We start from the raw sequence: 13,746 nt of genomic DNA, 5'->3' as shown, positions 1-13,746 counted from the left end.
ACACACACACACACACACACACACACACACACACACACACACACCCCCTCGCTCCTCCCTGCCTCTCAATGGCAGCTGCTAGGCTAGCAGCAAGAATGGTGGCAGTACTTACTGCAAGCAGTAACAATATGGGAGCAGGGAAGCAGTGCATCTACTCAGCTGCACCCAGCCAGTGACTATGCACAATATCTCAGTAAACAAACCATTTCATCTACTGGGACAAAAAAGATTCTTACAGTGTTCCCCCACCCCCTTTCTTCCAAATTTACCTGATATTTCCGACTTCCGTGACATGTTTGAAATTCCCTGATTTCCAGAACTTGTGGCAACCCTGAGTAACATCAATTATCAATTAAATATCTGGGTGTCATGATGCAAAGTGATATGAAAAGGAATGAGCATATATGGATGGTAGTAGGGACGGCAAATGGTCTAGTTTGGTTTACTGGGAGAATTTTGTGAAAGTGTGGTTCATCCACAAAGGAGACCATATATAGAATGCTAATGTACTGCTCGAGTGTTTAGGATCCTCATCAGGTCAGATTAAACAAAGACATCAAAGCATTGAGAGGCTGACTGCTACTTTTGTTACTGGTAGGTCCAATTAACATGTGAGTATTAAAGAAATACTCCATGAACTCAACTGAAAATCCGTAGATGGAAGACGACATTCTTTTTGTGGAACACTATTGAGAAAATTTCTAGAACTGGCATTTCATGCTTACTGTAGAAAAAAATCTACAGCTGTCAATGTACATTTCAGTAAGGACCACAAAGGTAAGATAAAATAAGAGACATTAGGGATCGTACAGCGGCACATGGACAGCAAACTCTCCCTTGCTCTGTTTATGAGTAGAACAGGAAAGGAAGTGACTACTAGGGGTACAAGGTATCATCTGCCAAGCACCATATGGTGAAGTACGTATGCAGATGTAGAGACTCTACCAGGCCTGTTAACAATACAAAATAAGAACACCACTAACACACACTTGTGGCCATTCTATCAGTCACAGACCACTGCAGCTCTTATCATCCACAAACCAGCCAATGGTGTTGATGGTGTTGACACTTGACATCTGACAACATCATCTGGGTGCCTCACTTTTTCCATCAGACAGTGTATATTTGGTGTTAATTCAGGAACATTCTTCAGACCACACAGTCCCAGGTTCGAGTCCCCATCGGGTCGGGGATTTTCTCCACCCGGGGACTAGATGTTTGTGTTGACCTTATCACTTCATCATCATTCGGGAAACTGGTGAGACTGGATAGTGAAAAGATTAGGAATTTGTACAGGTGCCGATAACCGTGCAGTTAAGAAACTCGCAAACCAAATGTCGTCGTCTTCATCAACGACATCATCAAGAACATCCTTTTGAGACCTCTTAAAAAAAAAACAACTGCTTCACAATACATATAGTGAATGTATGTTCTTTGTCATTCTCTATACTCCTTTTTTCACAAAAAATAGTGAAATGCATGACTGTAAGCCTGGAACCAAACACAATCTCCACGAAGACCTAATGGGGTTAACATCAGTACAGGAAAGAGTTAGATACACGAGTATACGTATAGTCAACAACCTACCACAGCACATGAAATGTCACATAGAGAATGTAGCGGTGTTTGAGACCAATTCAGCAACTTTCTATGGCAAAATTCAAACTTAACTGAAGAGTATCGTACCAGGAACTCTTAAATTTAATGTTTTAGTTTCACATATAATTAAAACAAGCACTGTAAAGCTGCATTTTCATATGCGACTAAATTAATGCCACAGCAAGTGGTACAATGGCTGCTATTGCAGTGGCAACATGTGCTGCTGTTTCTATGTACTTCTGTCAAAATTCCAGTGGCACTGTTTACGAGATAAAACAATCCGAGATTTCTGCGGCAGACAATAAAGCTATCATTGAGGTTATGGCATTAGAATCCAGCTAAGAGTCCAATAAATAGAAAAGAAACCATAACTGTTTCATCTCTAAGGATTTTGCACAGAAATAACACAGGGGCACCACGCACACACTTATAAAGGAAGTACCACTTATAAACAAAGATTCATTTGTTGAGCACTTTTGAAGAAAAAAAAGTAAATTTCAAGTATTTGTCAAATTGTGTGCTGATCTCAATTAAAAAATACAACTCCTACTGTAGAAATGCAGTATTTGGTCAAGTTGAAGCTAAAAGTGACACTCTGATGTTTCACTTCTGGTGATTATCTATCATCTCTCCATTTCACTTTTACATAAGTTCCGCAACATACTGTAATTATTGGTAGAGACTTTAATCATACAACAATCAATTGGGAAAATTACAGCTTTGTTAGTGGTGGGTGAGAGAGACATCCTGTGAAACATAACTCAATGCCTTCTCTGAAAATCACCTCGAACAGATAGTTTGGAACCCCACCCATGATGGAAATATACTGGATCTAATGGCAAGAATTGGACCTGAACTCTTTGAGGATGTCCATATCAAAACCAGTACCAGTGACCACAACACGGTTGTGGCAACAATGATCACCAAAGTACAAATGACAACTTAAAGCAAAAAGCTTTATATGTTCAGTAAACTAGACAAAAAATCAGTAATGTCATATCTCAAAAAGAGGAACTTGAAACTTCCAGGACATGAGCATGTATAGGAACTCTGGCTCAAGTTTAAAAGAACAGTTGGCCATGCAATGGACAGATATGTATCCTGTAGAACAGTTCATAATGGGAGGGAACCTCCATGGCATACAGTCACTAAAAAGAAACTACTAAAGAAACAGAGATTACTGCATAATAGATGCCAAACAAGGAATAGGGCTATAGATACAGAGATGCTGAATGAAACACGTTTGGCTGTCAAGAGATCAATACATGAAGCCTTCAATGACTACCATAGCAGAATACTGTCAAATGATCCTTCACAAAATCCAAAGAAATACTTGTTATATGTAAAGGCTTTTAGTGGTGCCAAAGTTAGTGTCCAGTCCCTAGTGAATGAGACACGAATTTAAATTGGTGGTAGCAGACAAAAAGCTGAAATGCTAACTCCATTTTCAAATTTTCATTTACAAAGGAAAACCCAGGACTGCCCCAATTTAATCCTTATATCGTTGAGAAGATGAGTGAAATCAGTATTCATATCAGTGGTGTTGAGAAACAGTTGCAATCATTAAAACTGATCAAAGCTCCATGGCCCAGTGGAATCCCCATCAGATTCTATACTGTATTTGCTGTCGAGTTAGGCCCTCTCCATCATAGGTCTCTCGGACAAAAAAAGTGCCTAATTACTGGAAAAAATGCATAGGTCACATCCCCCCTAAAAGAAACTACCATTCAGTATCACTGACACTGGTTTGTTGTAGAATATTAGAATATACTCTGAGATCAAACACAATGTGGTATCTCGAACAGAATGACATCCTCCATGCCAAACAGCATGGATTCTGAAAACAGTGATCATGTGAAACCCAACTCACACTTTCCTCACATAACATACTGAAAGCTTTGAATCAAAACAGGCAGGTAGATGCAGTATTTCATGATTTCTGAAATGCATTTGAGTCAGTACCACACCTATGCTTATTGTCAAAAGTATGATCATATGGGGTATCAAGTGAAATGTGTCATTGGATTGAGGACTTTTTGATAGGACGGACACAACATGTTATCTTGGATCATCAGATGTAAAAGTAAATTCAGGTGTACCCCAGACAAGAGCGTTGGGACCCTTGCTGTTCATGTTGTATACTAACAACCTTGCAAACCTCAGATTTTTGCAGATGAAGCAGCTATCTATAAAGAAGCACTATCTGAAAGAAGCTGCATAAGTATTCAGTCAGAGCTTGATAAAATTTCAAAATTGCGCAAAGATTGGCAATCTGCTTCAAATGTTCAAAAATGTAAAATTTTGCACTTCACAAAATGAAAAAAACATAGTATCATATGACTATAATTGGAATCAACCAACTCCTAAGTATGTAAGTGTAGCACTTCGTAGGGATATTAATGGGAAATGATCACATAGGTTCAGTTGTGGGTAAATCAGGTAGTACATGTCAGTTTATTGGTAGAATACTGGGGAAGTGCAGTCAGTTTACAAAGAAAATTGCATTCAAATCACTCATGCGACCACTTCTAGAATATTGCTCAAGTGTGTGGGACCCATACCAAACAGGACTAACGGGGGTTATTGAACATATACAGAGGAGGGCAGCATGAATACCCACAGATAGGTTTGATCCATGGGAGAGAGTCACAGAGATGCTGAAGAAACTGAACTGGCAAACACTTTAAGATGGACATAAACAGAGGTAAAAAACATCTTTCTTCCCAGGCTCCATATGTGAAAGAAATGGGAAGAAATCCTAATAGCTGGTACAATGGTAAGTACCCTCTGCCATGCACTTCATGATGGTTTGCAGAGTATGGATATAGATGTAGACATATATTATGATCCAAAAGCAGAATTTTGAAGTTCTTTGAGATGTGAATGTAAAATAAATTGTTCCAAATCATTACAACCTGTCATGCAAAATAATCCAGGGAACATGTAAACTAACCACCTAACTAGTTGTGTGGTGTGTTGCGGACACCATCCACAGTGAGCTGAAGACTCATTTAAATGCTAATATTTTAACTCTTGCACCCCACATCAATTTGTTGAATAAGACATCACAGGTATTGTAACCATAACTTTGAAGCTATACTTTGTCCAACTGTGCTAAAAGACACTGTAACATATCTGATGATTTTATTTAAAGTTACAACCAAGCTGAAATTATACTGCTACCAGATATTTGGTTACTTCCTTTCTCAAATTTTATGGACAAGTGTTTAACAAAAAGCAGAGTACAGTGGCGGTGGTTCAAAATTCAGCCACAAACTGGCAGCCGAATGAAACAATTGTGGAGAGGTTACATTATGTAGTCTCTTTAGCTAGCAGTAATCATGGAGATGTTATATCATGTAGTCTCTCTAGCTAGCAGGTGATACGTACTGAAAAGTCGCATCACAAAGTTAAAGCAACTTCAAATATTAGTGGGACAATTCGAGCGACACCACAGGATTTTGCATGTTTCCACATGCACTTCAGTGACACCACCTGAATGATGATCAAATAGTGTCACTTTGGTTACATGTGGAAACCTGGACTAATACAATAATGTAATGTCATTTCACTGCACTGCATTTAATCATGACTTCATTCCACATCTCACAGACCACTCTTTGTTGGATCCATGGAATACAACTACTGTAGTGTAACACAAACTGTGTAAAAATTGCTGTACATACCAATGAAAGAAACAGGCTTTACGTGACAAAACAAAAAAGCCTCCCATATAACATGCGTACTTGGTATCATTCTGTCAACACAACCAAGGTTCAGATAACATTTCAACATTAACAGTGCCAAATGCTTAATTTCTAAAATGTCAGGAGCTGGGATGCACCTCATCAACCATACAACACTCCTTTGCCCCCAAGCTACAGATTTTTGAAACTTGTGACAAAACTTGCAATGAGAAATCATTTTTTTACATGGCACCATTATGAAGTTCAGGTTTTCATAACATAATTTCTCATAATCAAAACAATAAAACCACAAGATTTTATATAAACAACAGGTGATACCATCTGTCCGTGCAGCAGTCTCACTTCACTCCCCAATTCTGCTCCATGCATACTGGCACAAACTGGCACTGTGGCAAATCATAGTTACATTTTGATTCAATCCCTTAACATACCGACCTTTATGTTTTTCAAATTATGTTCCAAAAAATAATATTTTCTAAATGGAAAACATCCTGTAAATAATGACATTACATATGGACATATAATGATAGCTTTTAAAACTCAAAATAATTAGCTACAAATTTTGGAACATCACCAATGAGAAAATTCGGAATATACTTGTCCACTGTACTTTGACCAACAATCCTGAAACTTAATGTCCTTTTTAGTTTCAATGTATCTTGATCCTAGATAACACTTGTGGATTACAAACATGCAAGGTTCACAGATGAATTTTACTTTAGGGCTACCTTATGCAGCACAAAAAGAAGCACTCTGGTGTTCATTCCCCAAATTTTGCACCAATCAAGGCAAAAAGAGAAACGTTTGAAGATTATTATTTACAGTTTGTTTAGTAAAAGCTTTAAATGACTGCACTCCTCAAAAGGTGAGGTGGGGGGTGGGGGTGGGGGACACCTGTAAACTTATTTAGCCCAACAGCAAAACATTTACTTAAAAAAAAAAAAAATTGTAAACAAACTGCAACGTATCATACAAGTGAAACCTTTTCTATACGATTTTATATATATATATGCCTTTATGAGTATTAAAAAGTAAGTTGCATGTAATTAAGTGTCGTGACAAATGAAAAAACCTTACTAGCGTTGACATCTACCAGTCACCAAAAATATGACAACCCTGTCTTAAAATCCACCCCTGCGGATACGTAATATACTGTGTGCATTTGACGTACTTAGCAAACTGAAATGAAACTTACCAACTCTTCGATGACAACTTTCGAATGTGCAGAGCTCAACTGATCCTTTACTTCCTCCTCCACATCTCCAGGTTTAGCTTCAGGAACAACATTTTCCTTCAACGTTTCATCTTGGGGTCGATAGCTTCGGAATTTCGGCCTATAACAAGTTCATGTATGGGGGTTTACTACAGCAAGTACAAGAGCATCTCTTCACCTCTCTGTAAACAGATATATGAAACAGTAAACTACGAACTTGAATATAAAGCAACTGAAATTCTGCCATGACAGAAATTAATGATAGCACATAAACAATACCTTCGGTTATAGGTCATTTAGTTGCACTTACTTTGGAAGAACAGAAACTGATTCCGATTTTTCTTCTGACGCTGTACCATCCTTCACTTCTTCATGTTTCCTCTTCAATTGCTTCAACCTTTCTTTCCTTTTCAGTGCTTCTGCTTCCATACACCCCACTTTGTCCTCCTGCTCCATAACTGGGAAAGTAAAGTTCGCATTCACAATATTATTTATTGTTTACATGCTTCATTTTCCTTCCGCCACAGACATTAGCTACAACGGTTACTTTTATCCATAGACTACAGGTAACTATAGTCTGTGTTGATCTCTTTCTCCACAGCCTAGAATAAAATCTCTCCTTTTCTGACGTTAGCTTGTCCCAAGCACATTTACTAACAGCTTGCTAGCATCTATTTGTCCCTGCAAGTTTAATAACACTGAATTCTGGAGGGGCTTTAGTATTATGTGTCACCAATATCACATATTGTACCGAGAACGCAGGACTCAAAGTTGCACACATATTCTGTAAGCTTAATGGCGTACTACAGCACATATGAAATGTTAGAAGTAGCTCTTGTCCTCTGTGGAGACACTGAATTTAAATTTGTCTCCAATTAGTTTATTCCCAACAGGAAGTAGTCGAAAAATCAATCACCTTTTCATCGAAGTAATTTTCTTATATAGTATTCTTTGGATTGGAGTAACATAACGTAATAATTACAAAGAGAGATTTTATTATTATGAGAAACGACTTCGAATGTCATTGAGAAGGTTGGCGGAACCTGAAACACAGAGTGCTTGCAGATGACTTTCACTCATTGTTGTCAGTAATGTTGTGGTTAATGGGGAAGTAGGTATGACTGAATTAGCATGTCTGTAAGACATCTCCTCAGTTCATGAAGTATTGTCAGAATGACATGACCTTGTCTTTGCCCCAACTAAAATATATTATTCAAAGAACAGCAAATAATAGTTGGCGGAAGGATACTGATAGATGCTATGTGCATTTAAATAACGTTAGTGAAATTCACGACAAATATTGTATTTCTTCAGTAATGTATTTTGTGCCCCATACAGACATTTGTTAGACGTAAAACATAGTCATATGTTCGTATGTTTACAACAGCGATCTGCAAATAAATGTTGCTACCTGTTGACATTGAGGTACTACTTTCTTTGGCGTCCAGTGACTCTGTACTTGTCCGTCAGTACGCGTGCAGCAAGCAATGGAGGCAGATGTGTTGAAGCTTAAGTGTAAGTTATTAGACGCGATAGATCGAAATCATAATGTGCGTAACGCGGAAACTATTACGGAAGTGTTAGAAGGTCTGGAAAATATTGAAATTAATGAAGAGTTACTGAGATCGACGAGGTTAGGTAAAATTGTGAACGATTTACGTCGGAACTTGAAGGACGAAACATTAGCGAAGCGAGCTAAGCAGTTGGTTAAACGATGGAGAAAATACATATTGTTGCGCGCAGGAGCAGCATTTGTACAGGGCACGCGGATGGGCAATGGACAGGCAAACAATATAGAAAATTACGCCGGTGTAGATAGCACAGATGGGAAAAAAATGTCCCATGAATGGGCTGCTAATGGAAACTCAAAAACAAGGAATTGCGACTCCACGATTTCCAAGGAGCGTTACGGTCTCCTTGGAGCTAATGCAACTCGCTCGTCGTCTGTTCAGGAACAAGAGCCGGCGGCTGAAGTATTTGACAATAAAATGCGAAATGATAGTTTAAATCGGTTTGTTGAAGGAAAGTGCAAAAATCTTGCCAGCACGATACGAGCTACTAAGGAGATGGTAGTTACTATGAACCCTCAAGACTGGGACTCCAAGAAGCATTGTTCTGTGACAGACAATAAGTCACTTTGTGAGCAAAAAGTGCACAGAGGACAGCAGCTGACAACAAATATGCAGCTCTCGGGTTGCGCTAAAATGGCTAAAGCTGCTACGAACTTCACACCAAGGAAAAAAGTGAAAACTACGCAAGAGCTAATTAAAACTGTGCTAAATAATTCAGACTTACCTGAGGGAGGTGCTCGAAATTTGTGTGCTCAACGTATTGGCAGCCAGACAAGCCGAGGAGAGCATATAAAAAGAACATGTGAGTTGAAGCTGCAGCCGAAAAGGACATTCGTGCCTTCCTCTACACCAGTAACTGAAGATCACTTGATGCGATTAGAAGACAGCAACAATGGGCGGGTAGGCACCTCAGCAGAACAAAGCGTGAGTACTGCTGCTGAGTCTCCAGCAAATCATGAAGATACAGTTGCAGAAAAGAGAGACGTACCAGGAAAAACAGTAGATGCCTCTCCGGATGAGACTATAAGGGAGGTACAGCCTGAGTTAACAGTATCCGCTAGTGAGTTGAATGTGACTGACAGCAGTATCGTTCAGTGTGAGGAAGCAGTTACTGTCAAAGGTTATGAGGATGCAAACTGCAGTGTTAGTTTCGTGAAAATTGAGGGTGTCACAGGAATATTTGATGAAGGACCCAGAAGGAATCAAACTGATGATGGATTCAGGGAATGGCATGAGTGTTTATCAAAGAGATCCTATAAGGGAGACTTATTGAGTGTCCTCCCATACGTTGTAATTGACTGAATCCTGTTGATCTCCAGTTGTTGTTTAAATGTATATTATTCAAGTTTTTGATACTCCAGAAGTGATATTTTACAGCCAAAGATGATAGTACATTACTGAAAGATTTGAATTTTTACTGACTATTAAAGGTTTGAAGGCAATGTTTAAATTTTTACTATATAAATTGGTGTACCTTTTTTAAAAATCATGTTTTAGTTTCTCGTACACTGATTTACAACCATGTTTATCAACAGATTATTTTGATATATTATTTGGAACTTAGGCCCTACTGAAGTTTGATTTGGAAATTTTATTAGAATCGCATGTTAGTTTGATCTCTGTAGGCCTATTTATTGTTTATTTAACTGTTGTGTAATTATGTGTTGATTGACAACTTTCATGTTTCCAAAGTGTGCAGCAGCAGTTATTGTGTGTTTTTATTTTAAAAAGTTATATATTGATATTTTTTATGTAAAATTAAAGTCAGTTTAATTGTGATAGGGAGGTAAACTACAGTTACTTTTTGTAAATGGTATAGAGGAAACATACACGACAATCAGGCATCTGAAAAGTTTTGGTGTGGGCAATGGCTTCCTTCAGAAATTATCTTGAGATTTGATACCACAGCTTCCTTCTTCAAAAAATGGACATAAATATGAGTCAAGGAGGTGAGGTAGTGGTGGAGGATAGTTGAGATGTTTTCCCACGTTGTGTACGTTTGGCAAATGTCATCTAACTTTAGATTTTAGAAGAAATTCTACCAACTTCCCAACCACCAAACTTTCACAGGGTGAGTTCCGTGAGAATGTGAAAGTACTCTTAAAATCTCAAGGATCAACCATTTATTTCTGAGATTGTCATTGCCCTTCTAAGTACTTTTCTCTTGTCTGACTGTTTATCACTCACTTTTCCGCTGATATACAGTATAAGCATTTGCTGTGATCTTGAACCGAATTATATCTCTCAGAATTCCTGCTATGTATAACTATTTGCTGTGATCTTGTTCCGTATTCCTCTCAGTGTTCCCCCTATAAGTGAGCATTTGCTGTGATCTAGTTCAAACGGTATTGATTTCCTATTTTTTTGAGATGTTGTTTAAGTTATCAATCACTTATAACATGCATTAAAGTAAATTTTATTATTTTGAGGAGAAAAATAAATAGACTGTCACATATTTGTGCCATGTACAACTCTATGTAATTGTGCATTCTAATTCACCTTAAAGATGGAGGGTTTCTTTTGGATCCATGGAGATCATATTATGTAAGGCTGCAGACAGATGTCATTTAGAGTAAGTTCTTTTATGATGCCACTAACTTATATACTGTGTATCAGAGTATTTACTACTTTATTTTAGAGTTCGATTTGGAACATCGTCATTACAAGAATCACCTTTATCTCAAGCCTAGCATGTTATTAGGTTAGCCACGTAAAACATAGTATTTTGTCACATTGTGTAGGCTACATTTGGGGATTAACATTTTCATTCTTGCTCAGAAATTACAGTTTTTGAGATTAACTCTCAGGATGATGAGTGAACATTATGTATGTGTCTAGTGATGTAGTTTTTCTTGAAATTTAAAACAGGAGCACAGGAAGGATGGGCATAAACAATGTATGGGCACTCCTATCCATGATTTTGGCTTCAAAAGCAATCCTCCAAAAGAGTGATTTGACTATATAGCCTACCCACCCATGTCTCATTCCTATCATTCATTCATCATGTTCCACAGATTCCATCAAGAAAAAGAAGAAACTTCAGGAATGTCAATCAAATGAAGACACACTTTGACATAAGAGAAACAACTCTTTAGGTACTCAAAATAGTTCATTGTGTTCACATTAGGCCTAAACTCACACAGTATTGCTTAATACTATTAGTGTTTACAATAGTGAAATTCATCCCAGTAATTTTCTCCTGTATTCACTTATTTGCTATCAGATTAACAATCAGTTTCGGATTTTGTCATAGTTTTACTTTACATATTACGGTAAGATCCAGTGTTGTACTTCTCTTGCTAGAAAAAAGTGCATATATTCATATAAAAAAAATAAGGATTAGAAGTTACCAATTTTCTGTTACAGAAACAAGCTTATGGCTGAATAAATGAGTAGTTTAACAGGCAGGCATTATAGTTTGAAATTAAATTGATTTTCTGTGTTAATAAGTGATTCAGTTTATTCTTAAGGTATTTAGATTAACTATCTCAAAATCAGATGGTAGTCTGTTGTAAAAAAACTATCCCCTTTATATGCGAACTGCAATCTGCAGCCTGTTCATTACATGTAATCCTGTGAAAGCTTTCCCTTCCTCGTGTGGTATAGTTACATTATTGTTCATTTCAGGATTTAGTTTCATAATCGTGATTGCCTGCAGAATGCACGTAGAGCTGATAATAAGTATTTGATATTTTCTGAAAATACCTCTACACCGCTCTCTGTTGTGTATCACAGCTACAGTTCTTAATGCCTTTCTTTCTTTCTTCTTCTTCTTCGTCCTCCTCCTCCTCCTCCTTCTTTATCAGTCTGAAATATATTTGCCTTAAGGTATAGTTCAGGAATGCCGAGACCTGTTTCGGTAAGTGCTTATTTGTATTAAATTTCTTACAAATGTAATGTATATACTCTTTACATGACAGGGTGATCATCCAGAATTATTCCCAAAAAACTGTGTTTGTTTGTGCAGCTGAGTGCCACTTGAGGTGTAAATGGAGTAGCATTTACATTTAAATTATAGTTAAGTAGGAACTGTATTGTCACTGACTTTCAGTATTGCTTAATACTATTAGTGTTTACAATAGTGAAATTCATCCCAGTAATTTTCTTCTGTATTCACTTATTTGCTATCAGATTAACAATCAGTTTCGGATTTTGTCATAGTTTTACTTTACATATTACGGTAAGATCCAGTGTTGTACTTCTCTTGCTAGAAAAAAGTGCATATATTCATATAAAAAAAATAAGGATTAGAAGTTACCAATTTTCTGTTACAGAAACAAGCTTATGGCTGAATAAATGAGTAGTTTAACAGGCAGGCATTATAGTTTGAAATTAAATTGATTTTCTGTGTTAATAAGTGATTCAGTTTATTCTTAAGGTATTTAGATTAACTATCTCAAAATCAGATGGTAGTCTGTTGTAAAAAAACTATCCCCTTTATATGCAAACTGCAATCTGCAGCCTGTTCATTACATGTAATCCTGTGAAAGCTCTCCCTTCCTCGTGTGGTATAGTTACATACATTATTGTTCATTTCAGGATTTAGTTTCATAATCGTGATTGCCTGCAGAATGCACGTAGAGCTGATAATAAGTATTTGATATTTTCTGAAAATACCTCTACACCGCTCTCTGTTGTGTATCACAGCTACAGTTCTTAATGCCTTTCTTTCTTTCTTTCTTCTTCTTCGTCCTCCTCCTCCTCCTTCTTCTTCTTCTTCTCACCCCCTTTTTTTCCCCCCTAGACTAAAAACCCTGTCTGTATAGACTGCTAGTGCTCTATCTCACATCTTGTATCAGACCCAGATGCGGATTTATCAGTCTGAAATATATTTGCCTTAAGGTATAGTTCAGGAATGCCGAGACCTGTTTCGGTAAGTGCATATTTGTATTAAATTTCTTATAAATGTAATGTATATACTCTTTACATGACAGGGTGATCATCCAGAATTATTCCCAAAAAACTGTGTTTGTTTGTGCAGCTGAGTGCCACTTGAGGTGTAAATGGAGTAGCATTTACATTTAAATTATAGTTAAGTAGGAACTGTATTGTCACTGACTTTCATTATTTACAAGCAGCTTATTTGCAACAAGTCAGTAGTTTAGAAATAAAGGAGACCATTCGTCTAAGAACATAAGTGTTGTAAAACCTTCTCTTTCATGTTTGCCTATCGACGACTCAATGCTTTTGCAATTTGGTGTGTGATCTCCTTTACTTCTGAAGTATTTATATCGTGCCAGAACTTTCCTTGCTGTTTTTATTTGCGTTAAGGTAAGTTGCCATAATATTGCAATTATTTCAGTACTGTTGGTAGCAGTTTGCATATCACTGCCTCAGCTGACAACCACTACTTTGAAAGCAGCTGCTGCTCCCTCAGTTGTATTTAATAGTTTATATTCATATTCTGTTGGTAGCTTCATATTTACTGTACTACACTGATATTTTTCCAAGAAAATAGGTACCTATGCTTATAAGAACATAGGCCTTCTCCAGTACACTGATGCTAGTCATGCTATTTACAATAAACATCACTACTTTGTAATTGTGATATTCAATCCTTGAATCTGTATTATAAGGTAATGGTAATAGGCTATCAGATATCCACTTCACCAGCCAGATACCCATTTCAGAAATTATCCACTGCCTAGCATTGTGG

General features: G+C 37.3%; 1 protein-coding gene across 1 annotated transcript in view; it reads right to left on the bottom strand.

Moving 5' to 3' along the window:
- LOC126215119 (coiled-coil domain-containing protein 12) overlaps positions 1-7,328 on the bottom strand; it is a 29,509-nt gene extending 22,181 nt beyond the window's left edge. Inside the window, exons 1-2 of the mRNA XM_049941773.1 lie at positions 6,830-7,328; positions 6,502-6,640 (exon numbers count right to left, since the gene is read on the bottom strand). Of these exons, the coding sequence (XP_049797730.1) occupies positions 6,502-6,640; positions 6,830-6,975 (285 nt within the window). The 5' untranslated portion in view covers positions 6,976-7,328. The remainder of the gene's footprint in view (positions 1-6,501; positions 6,641-6,829) is intronic.
- Positions 7,329-13,746: the final 6,418 nt, after the last annotated feature.

This window comes from Schistocerca nitens, chromosome 12 (assembly GCF_023898315.1).
Source record: "Schistocerca nitens isolate TAMUIC-IGC-003100 chromosome 12, iqSchNite1.1, whole genome shotgun sequence".
Lineage (NCBI taxonomy): Eukaryota > Metazoa > Arthropoda > Insecta > Orthoptera > Acrididae > Schistocerca > Schistocerca nitens.
The sequence above is the reverse complement of the archived record's forward strand: the minus strand, read 5'-3'. Positions and strand labels throughout refer to the sequence as shown.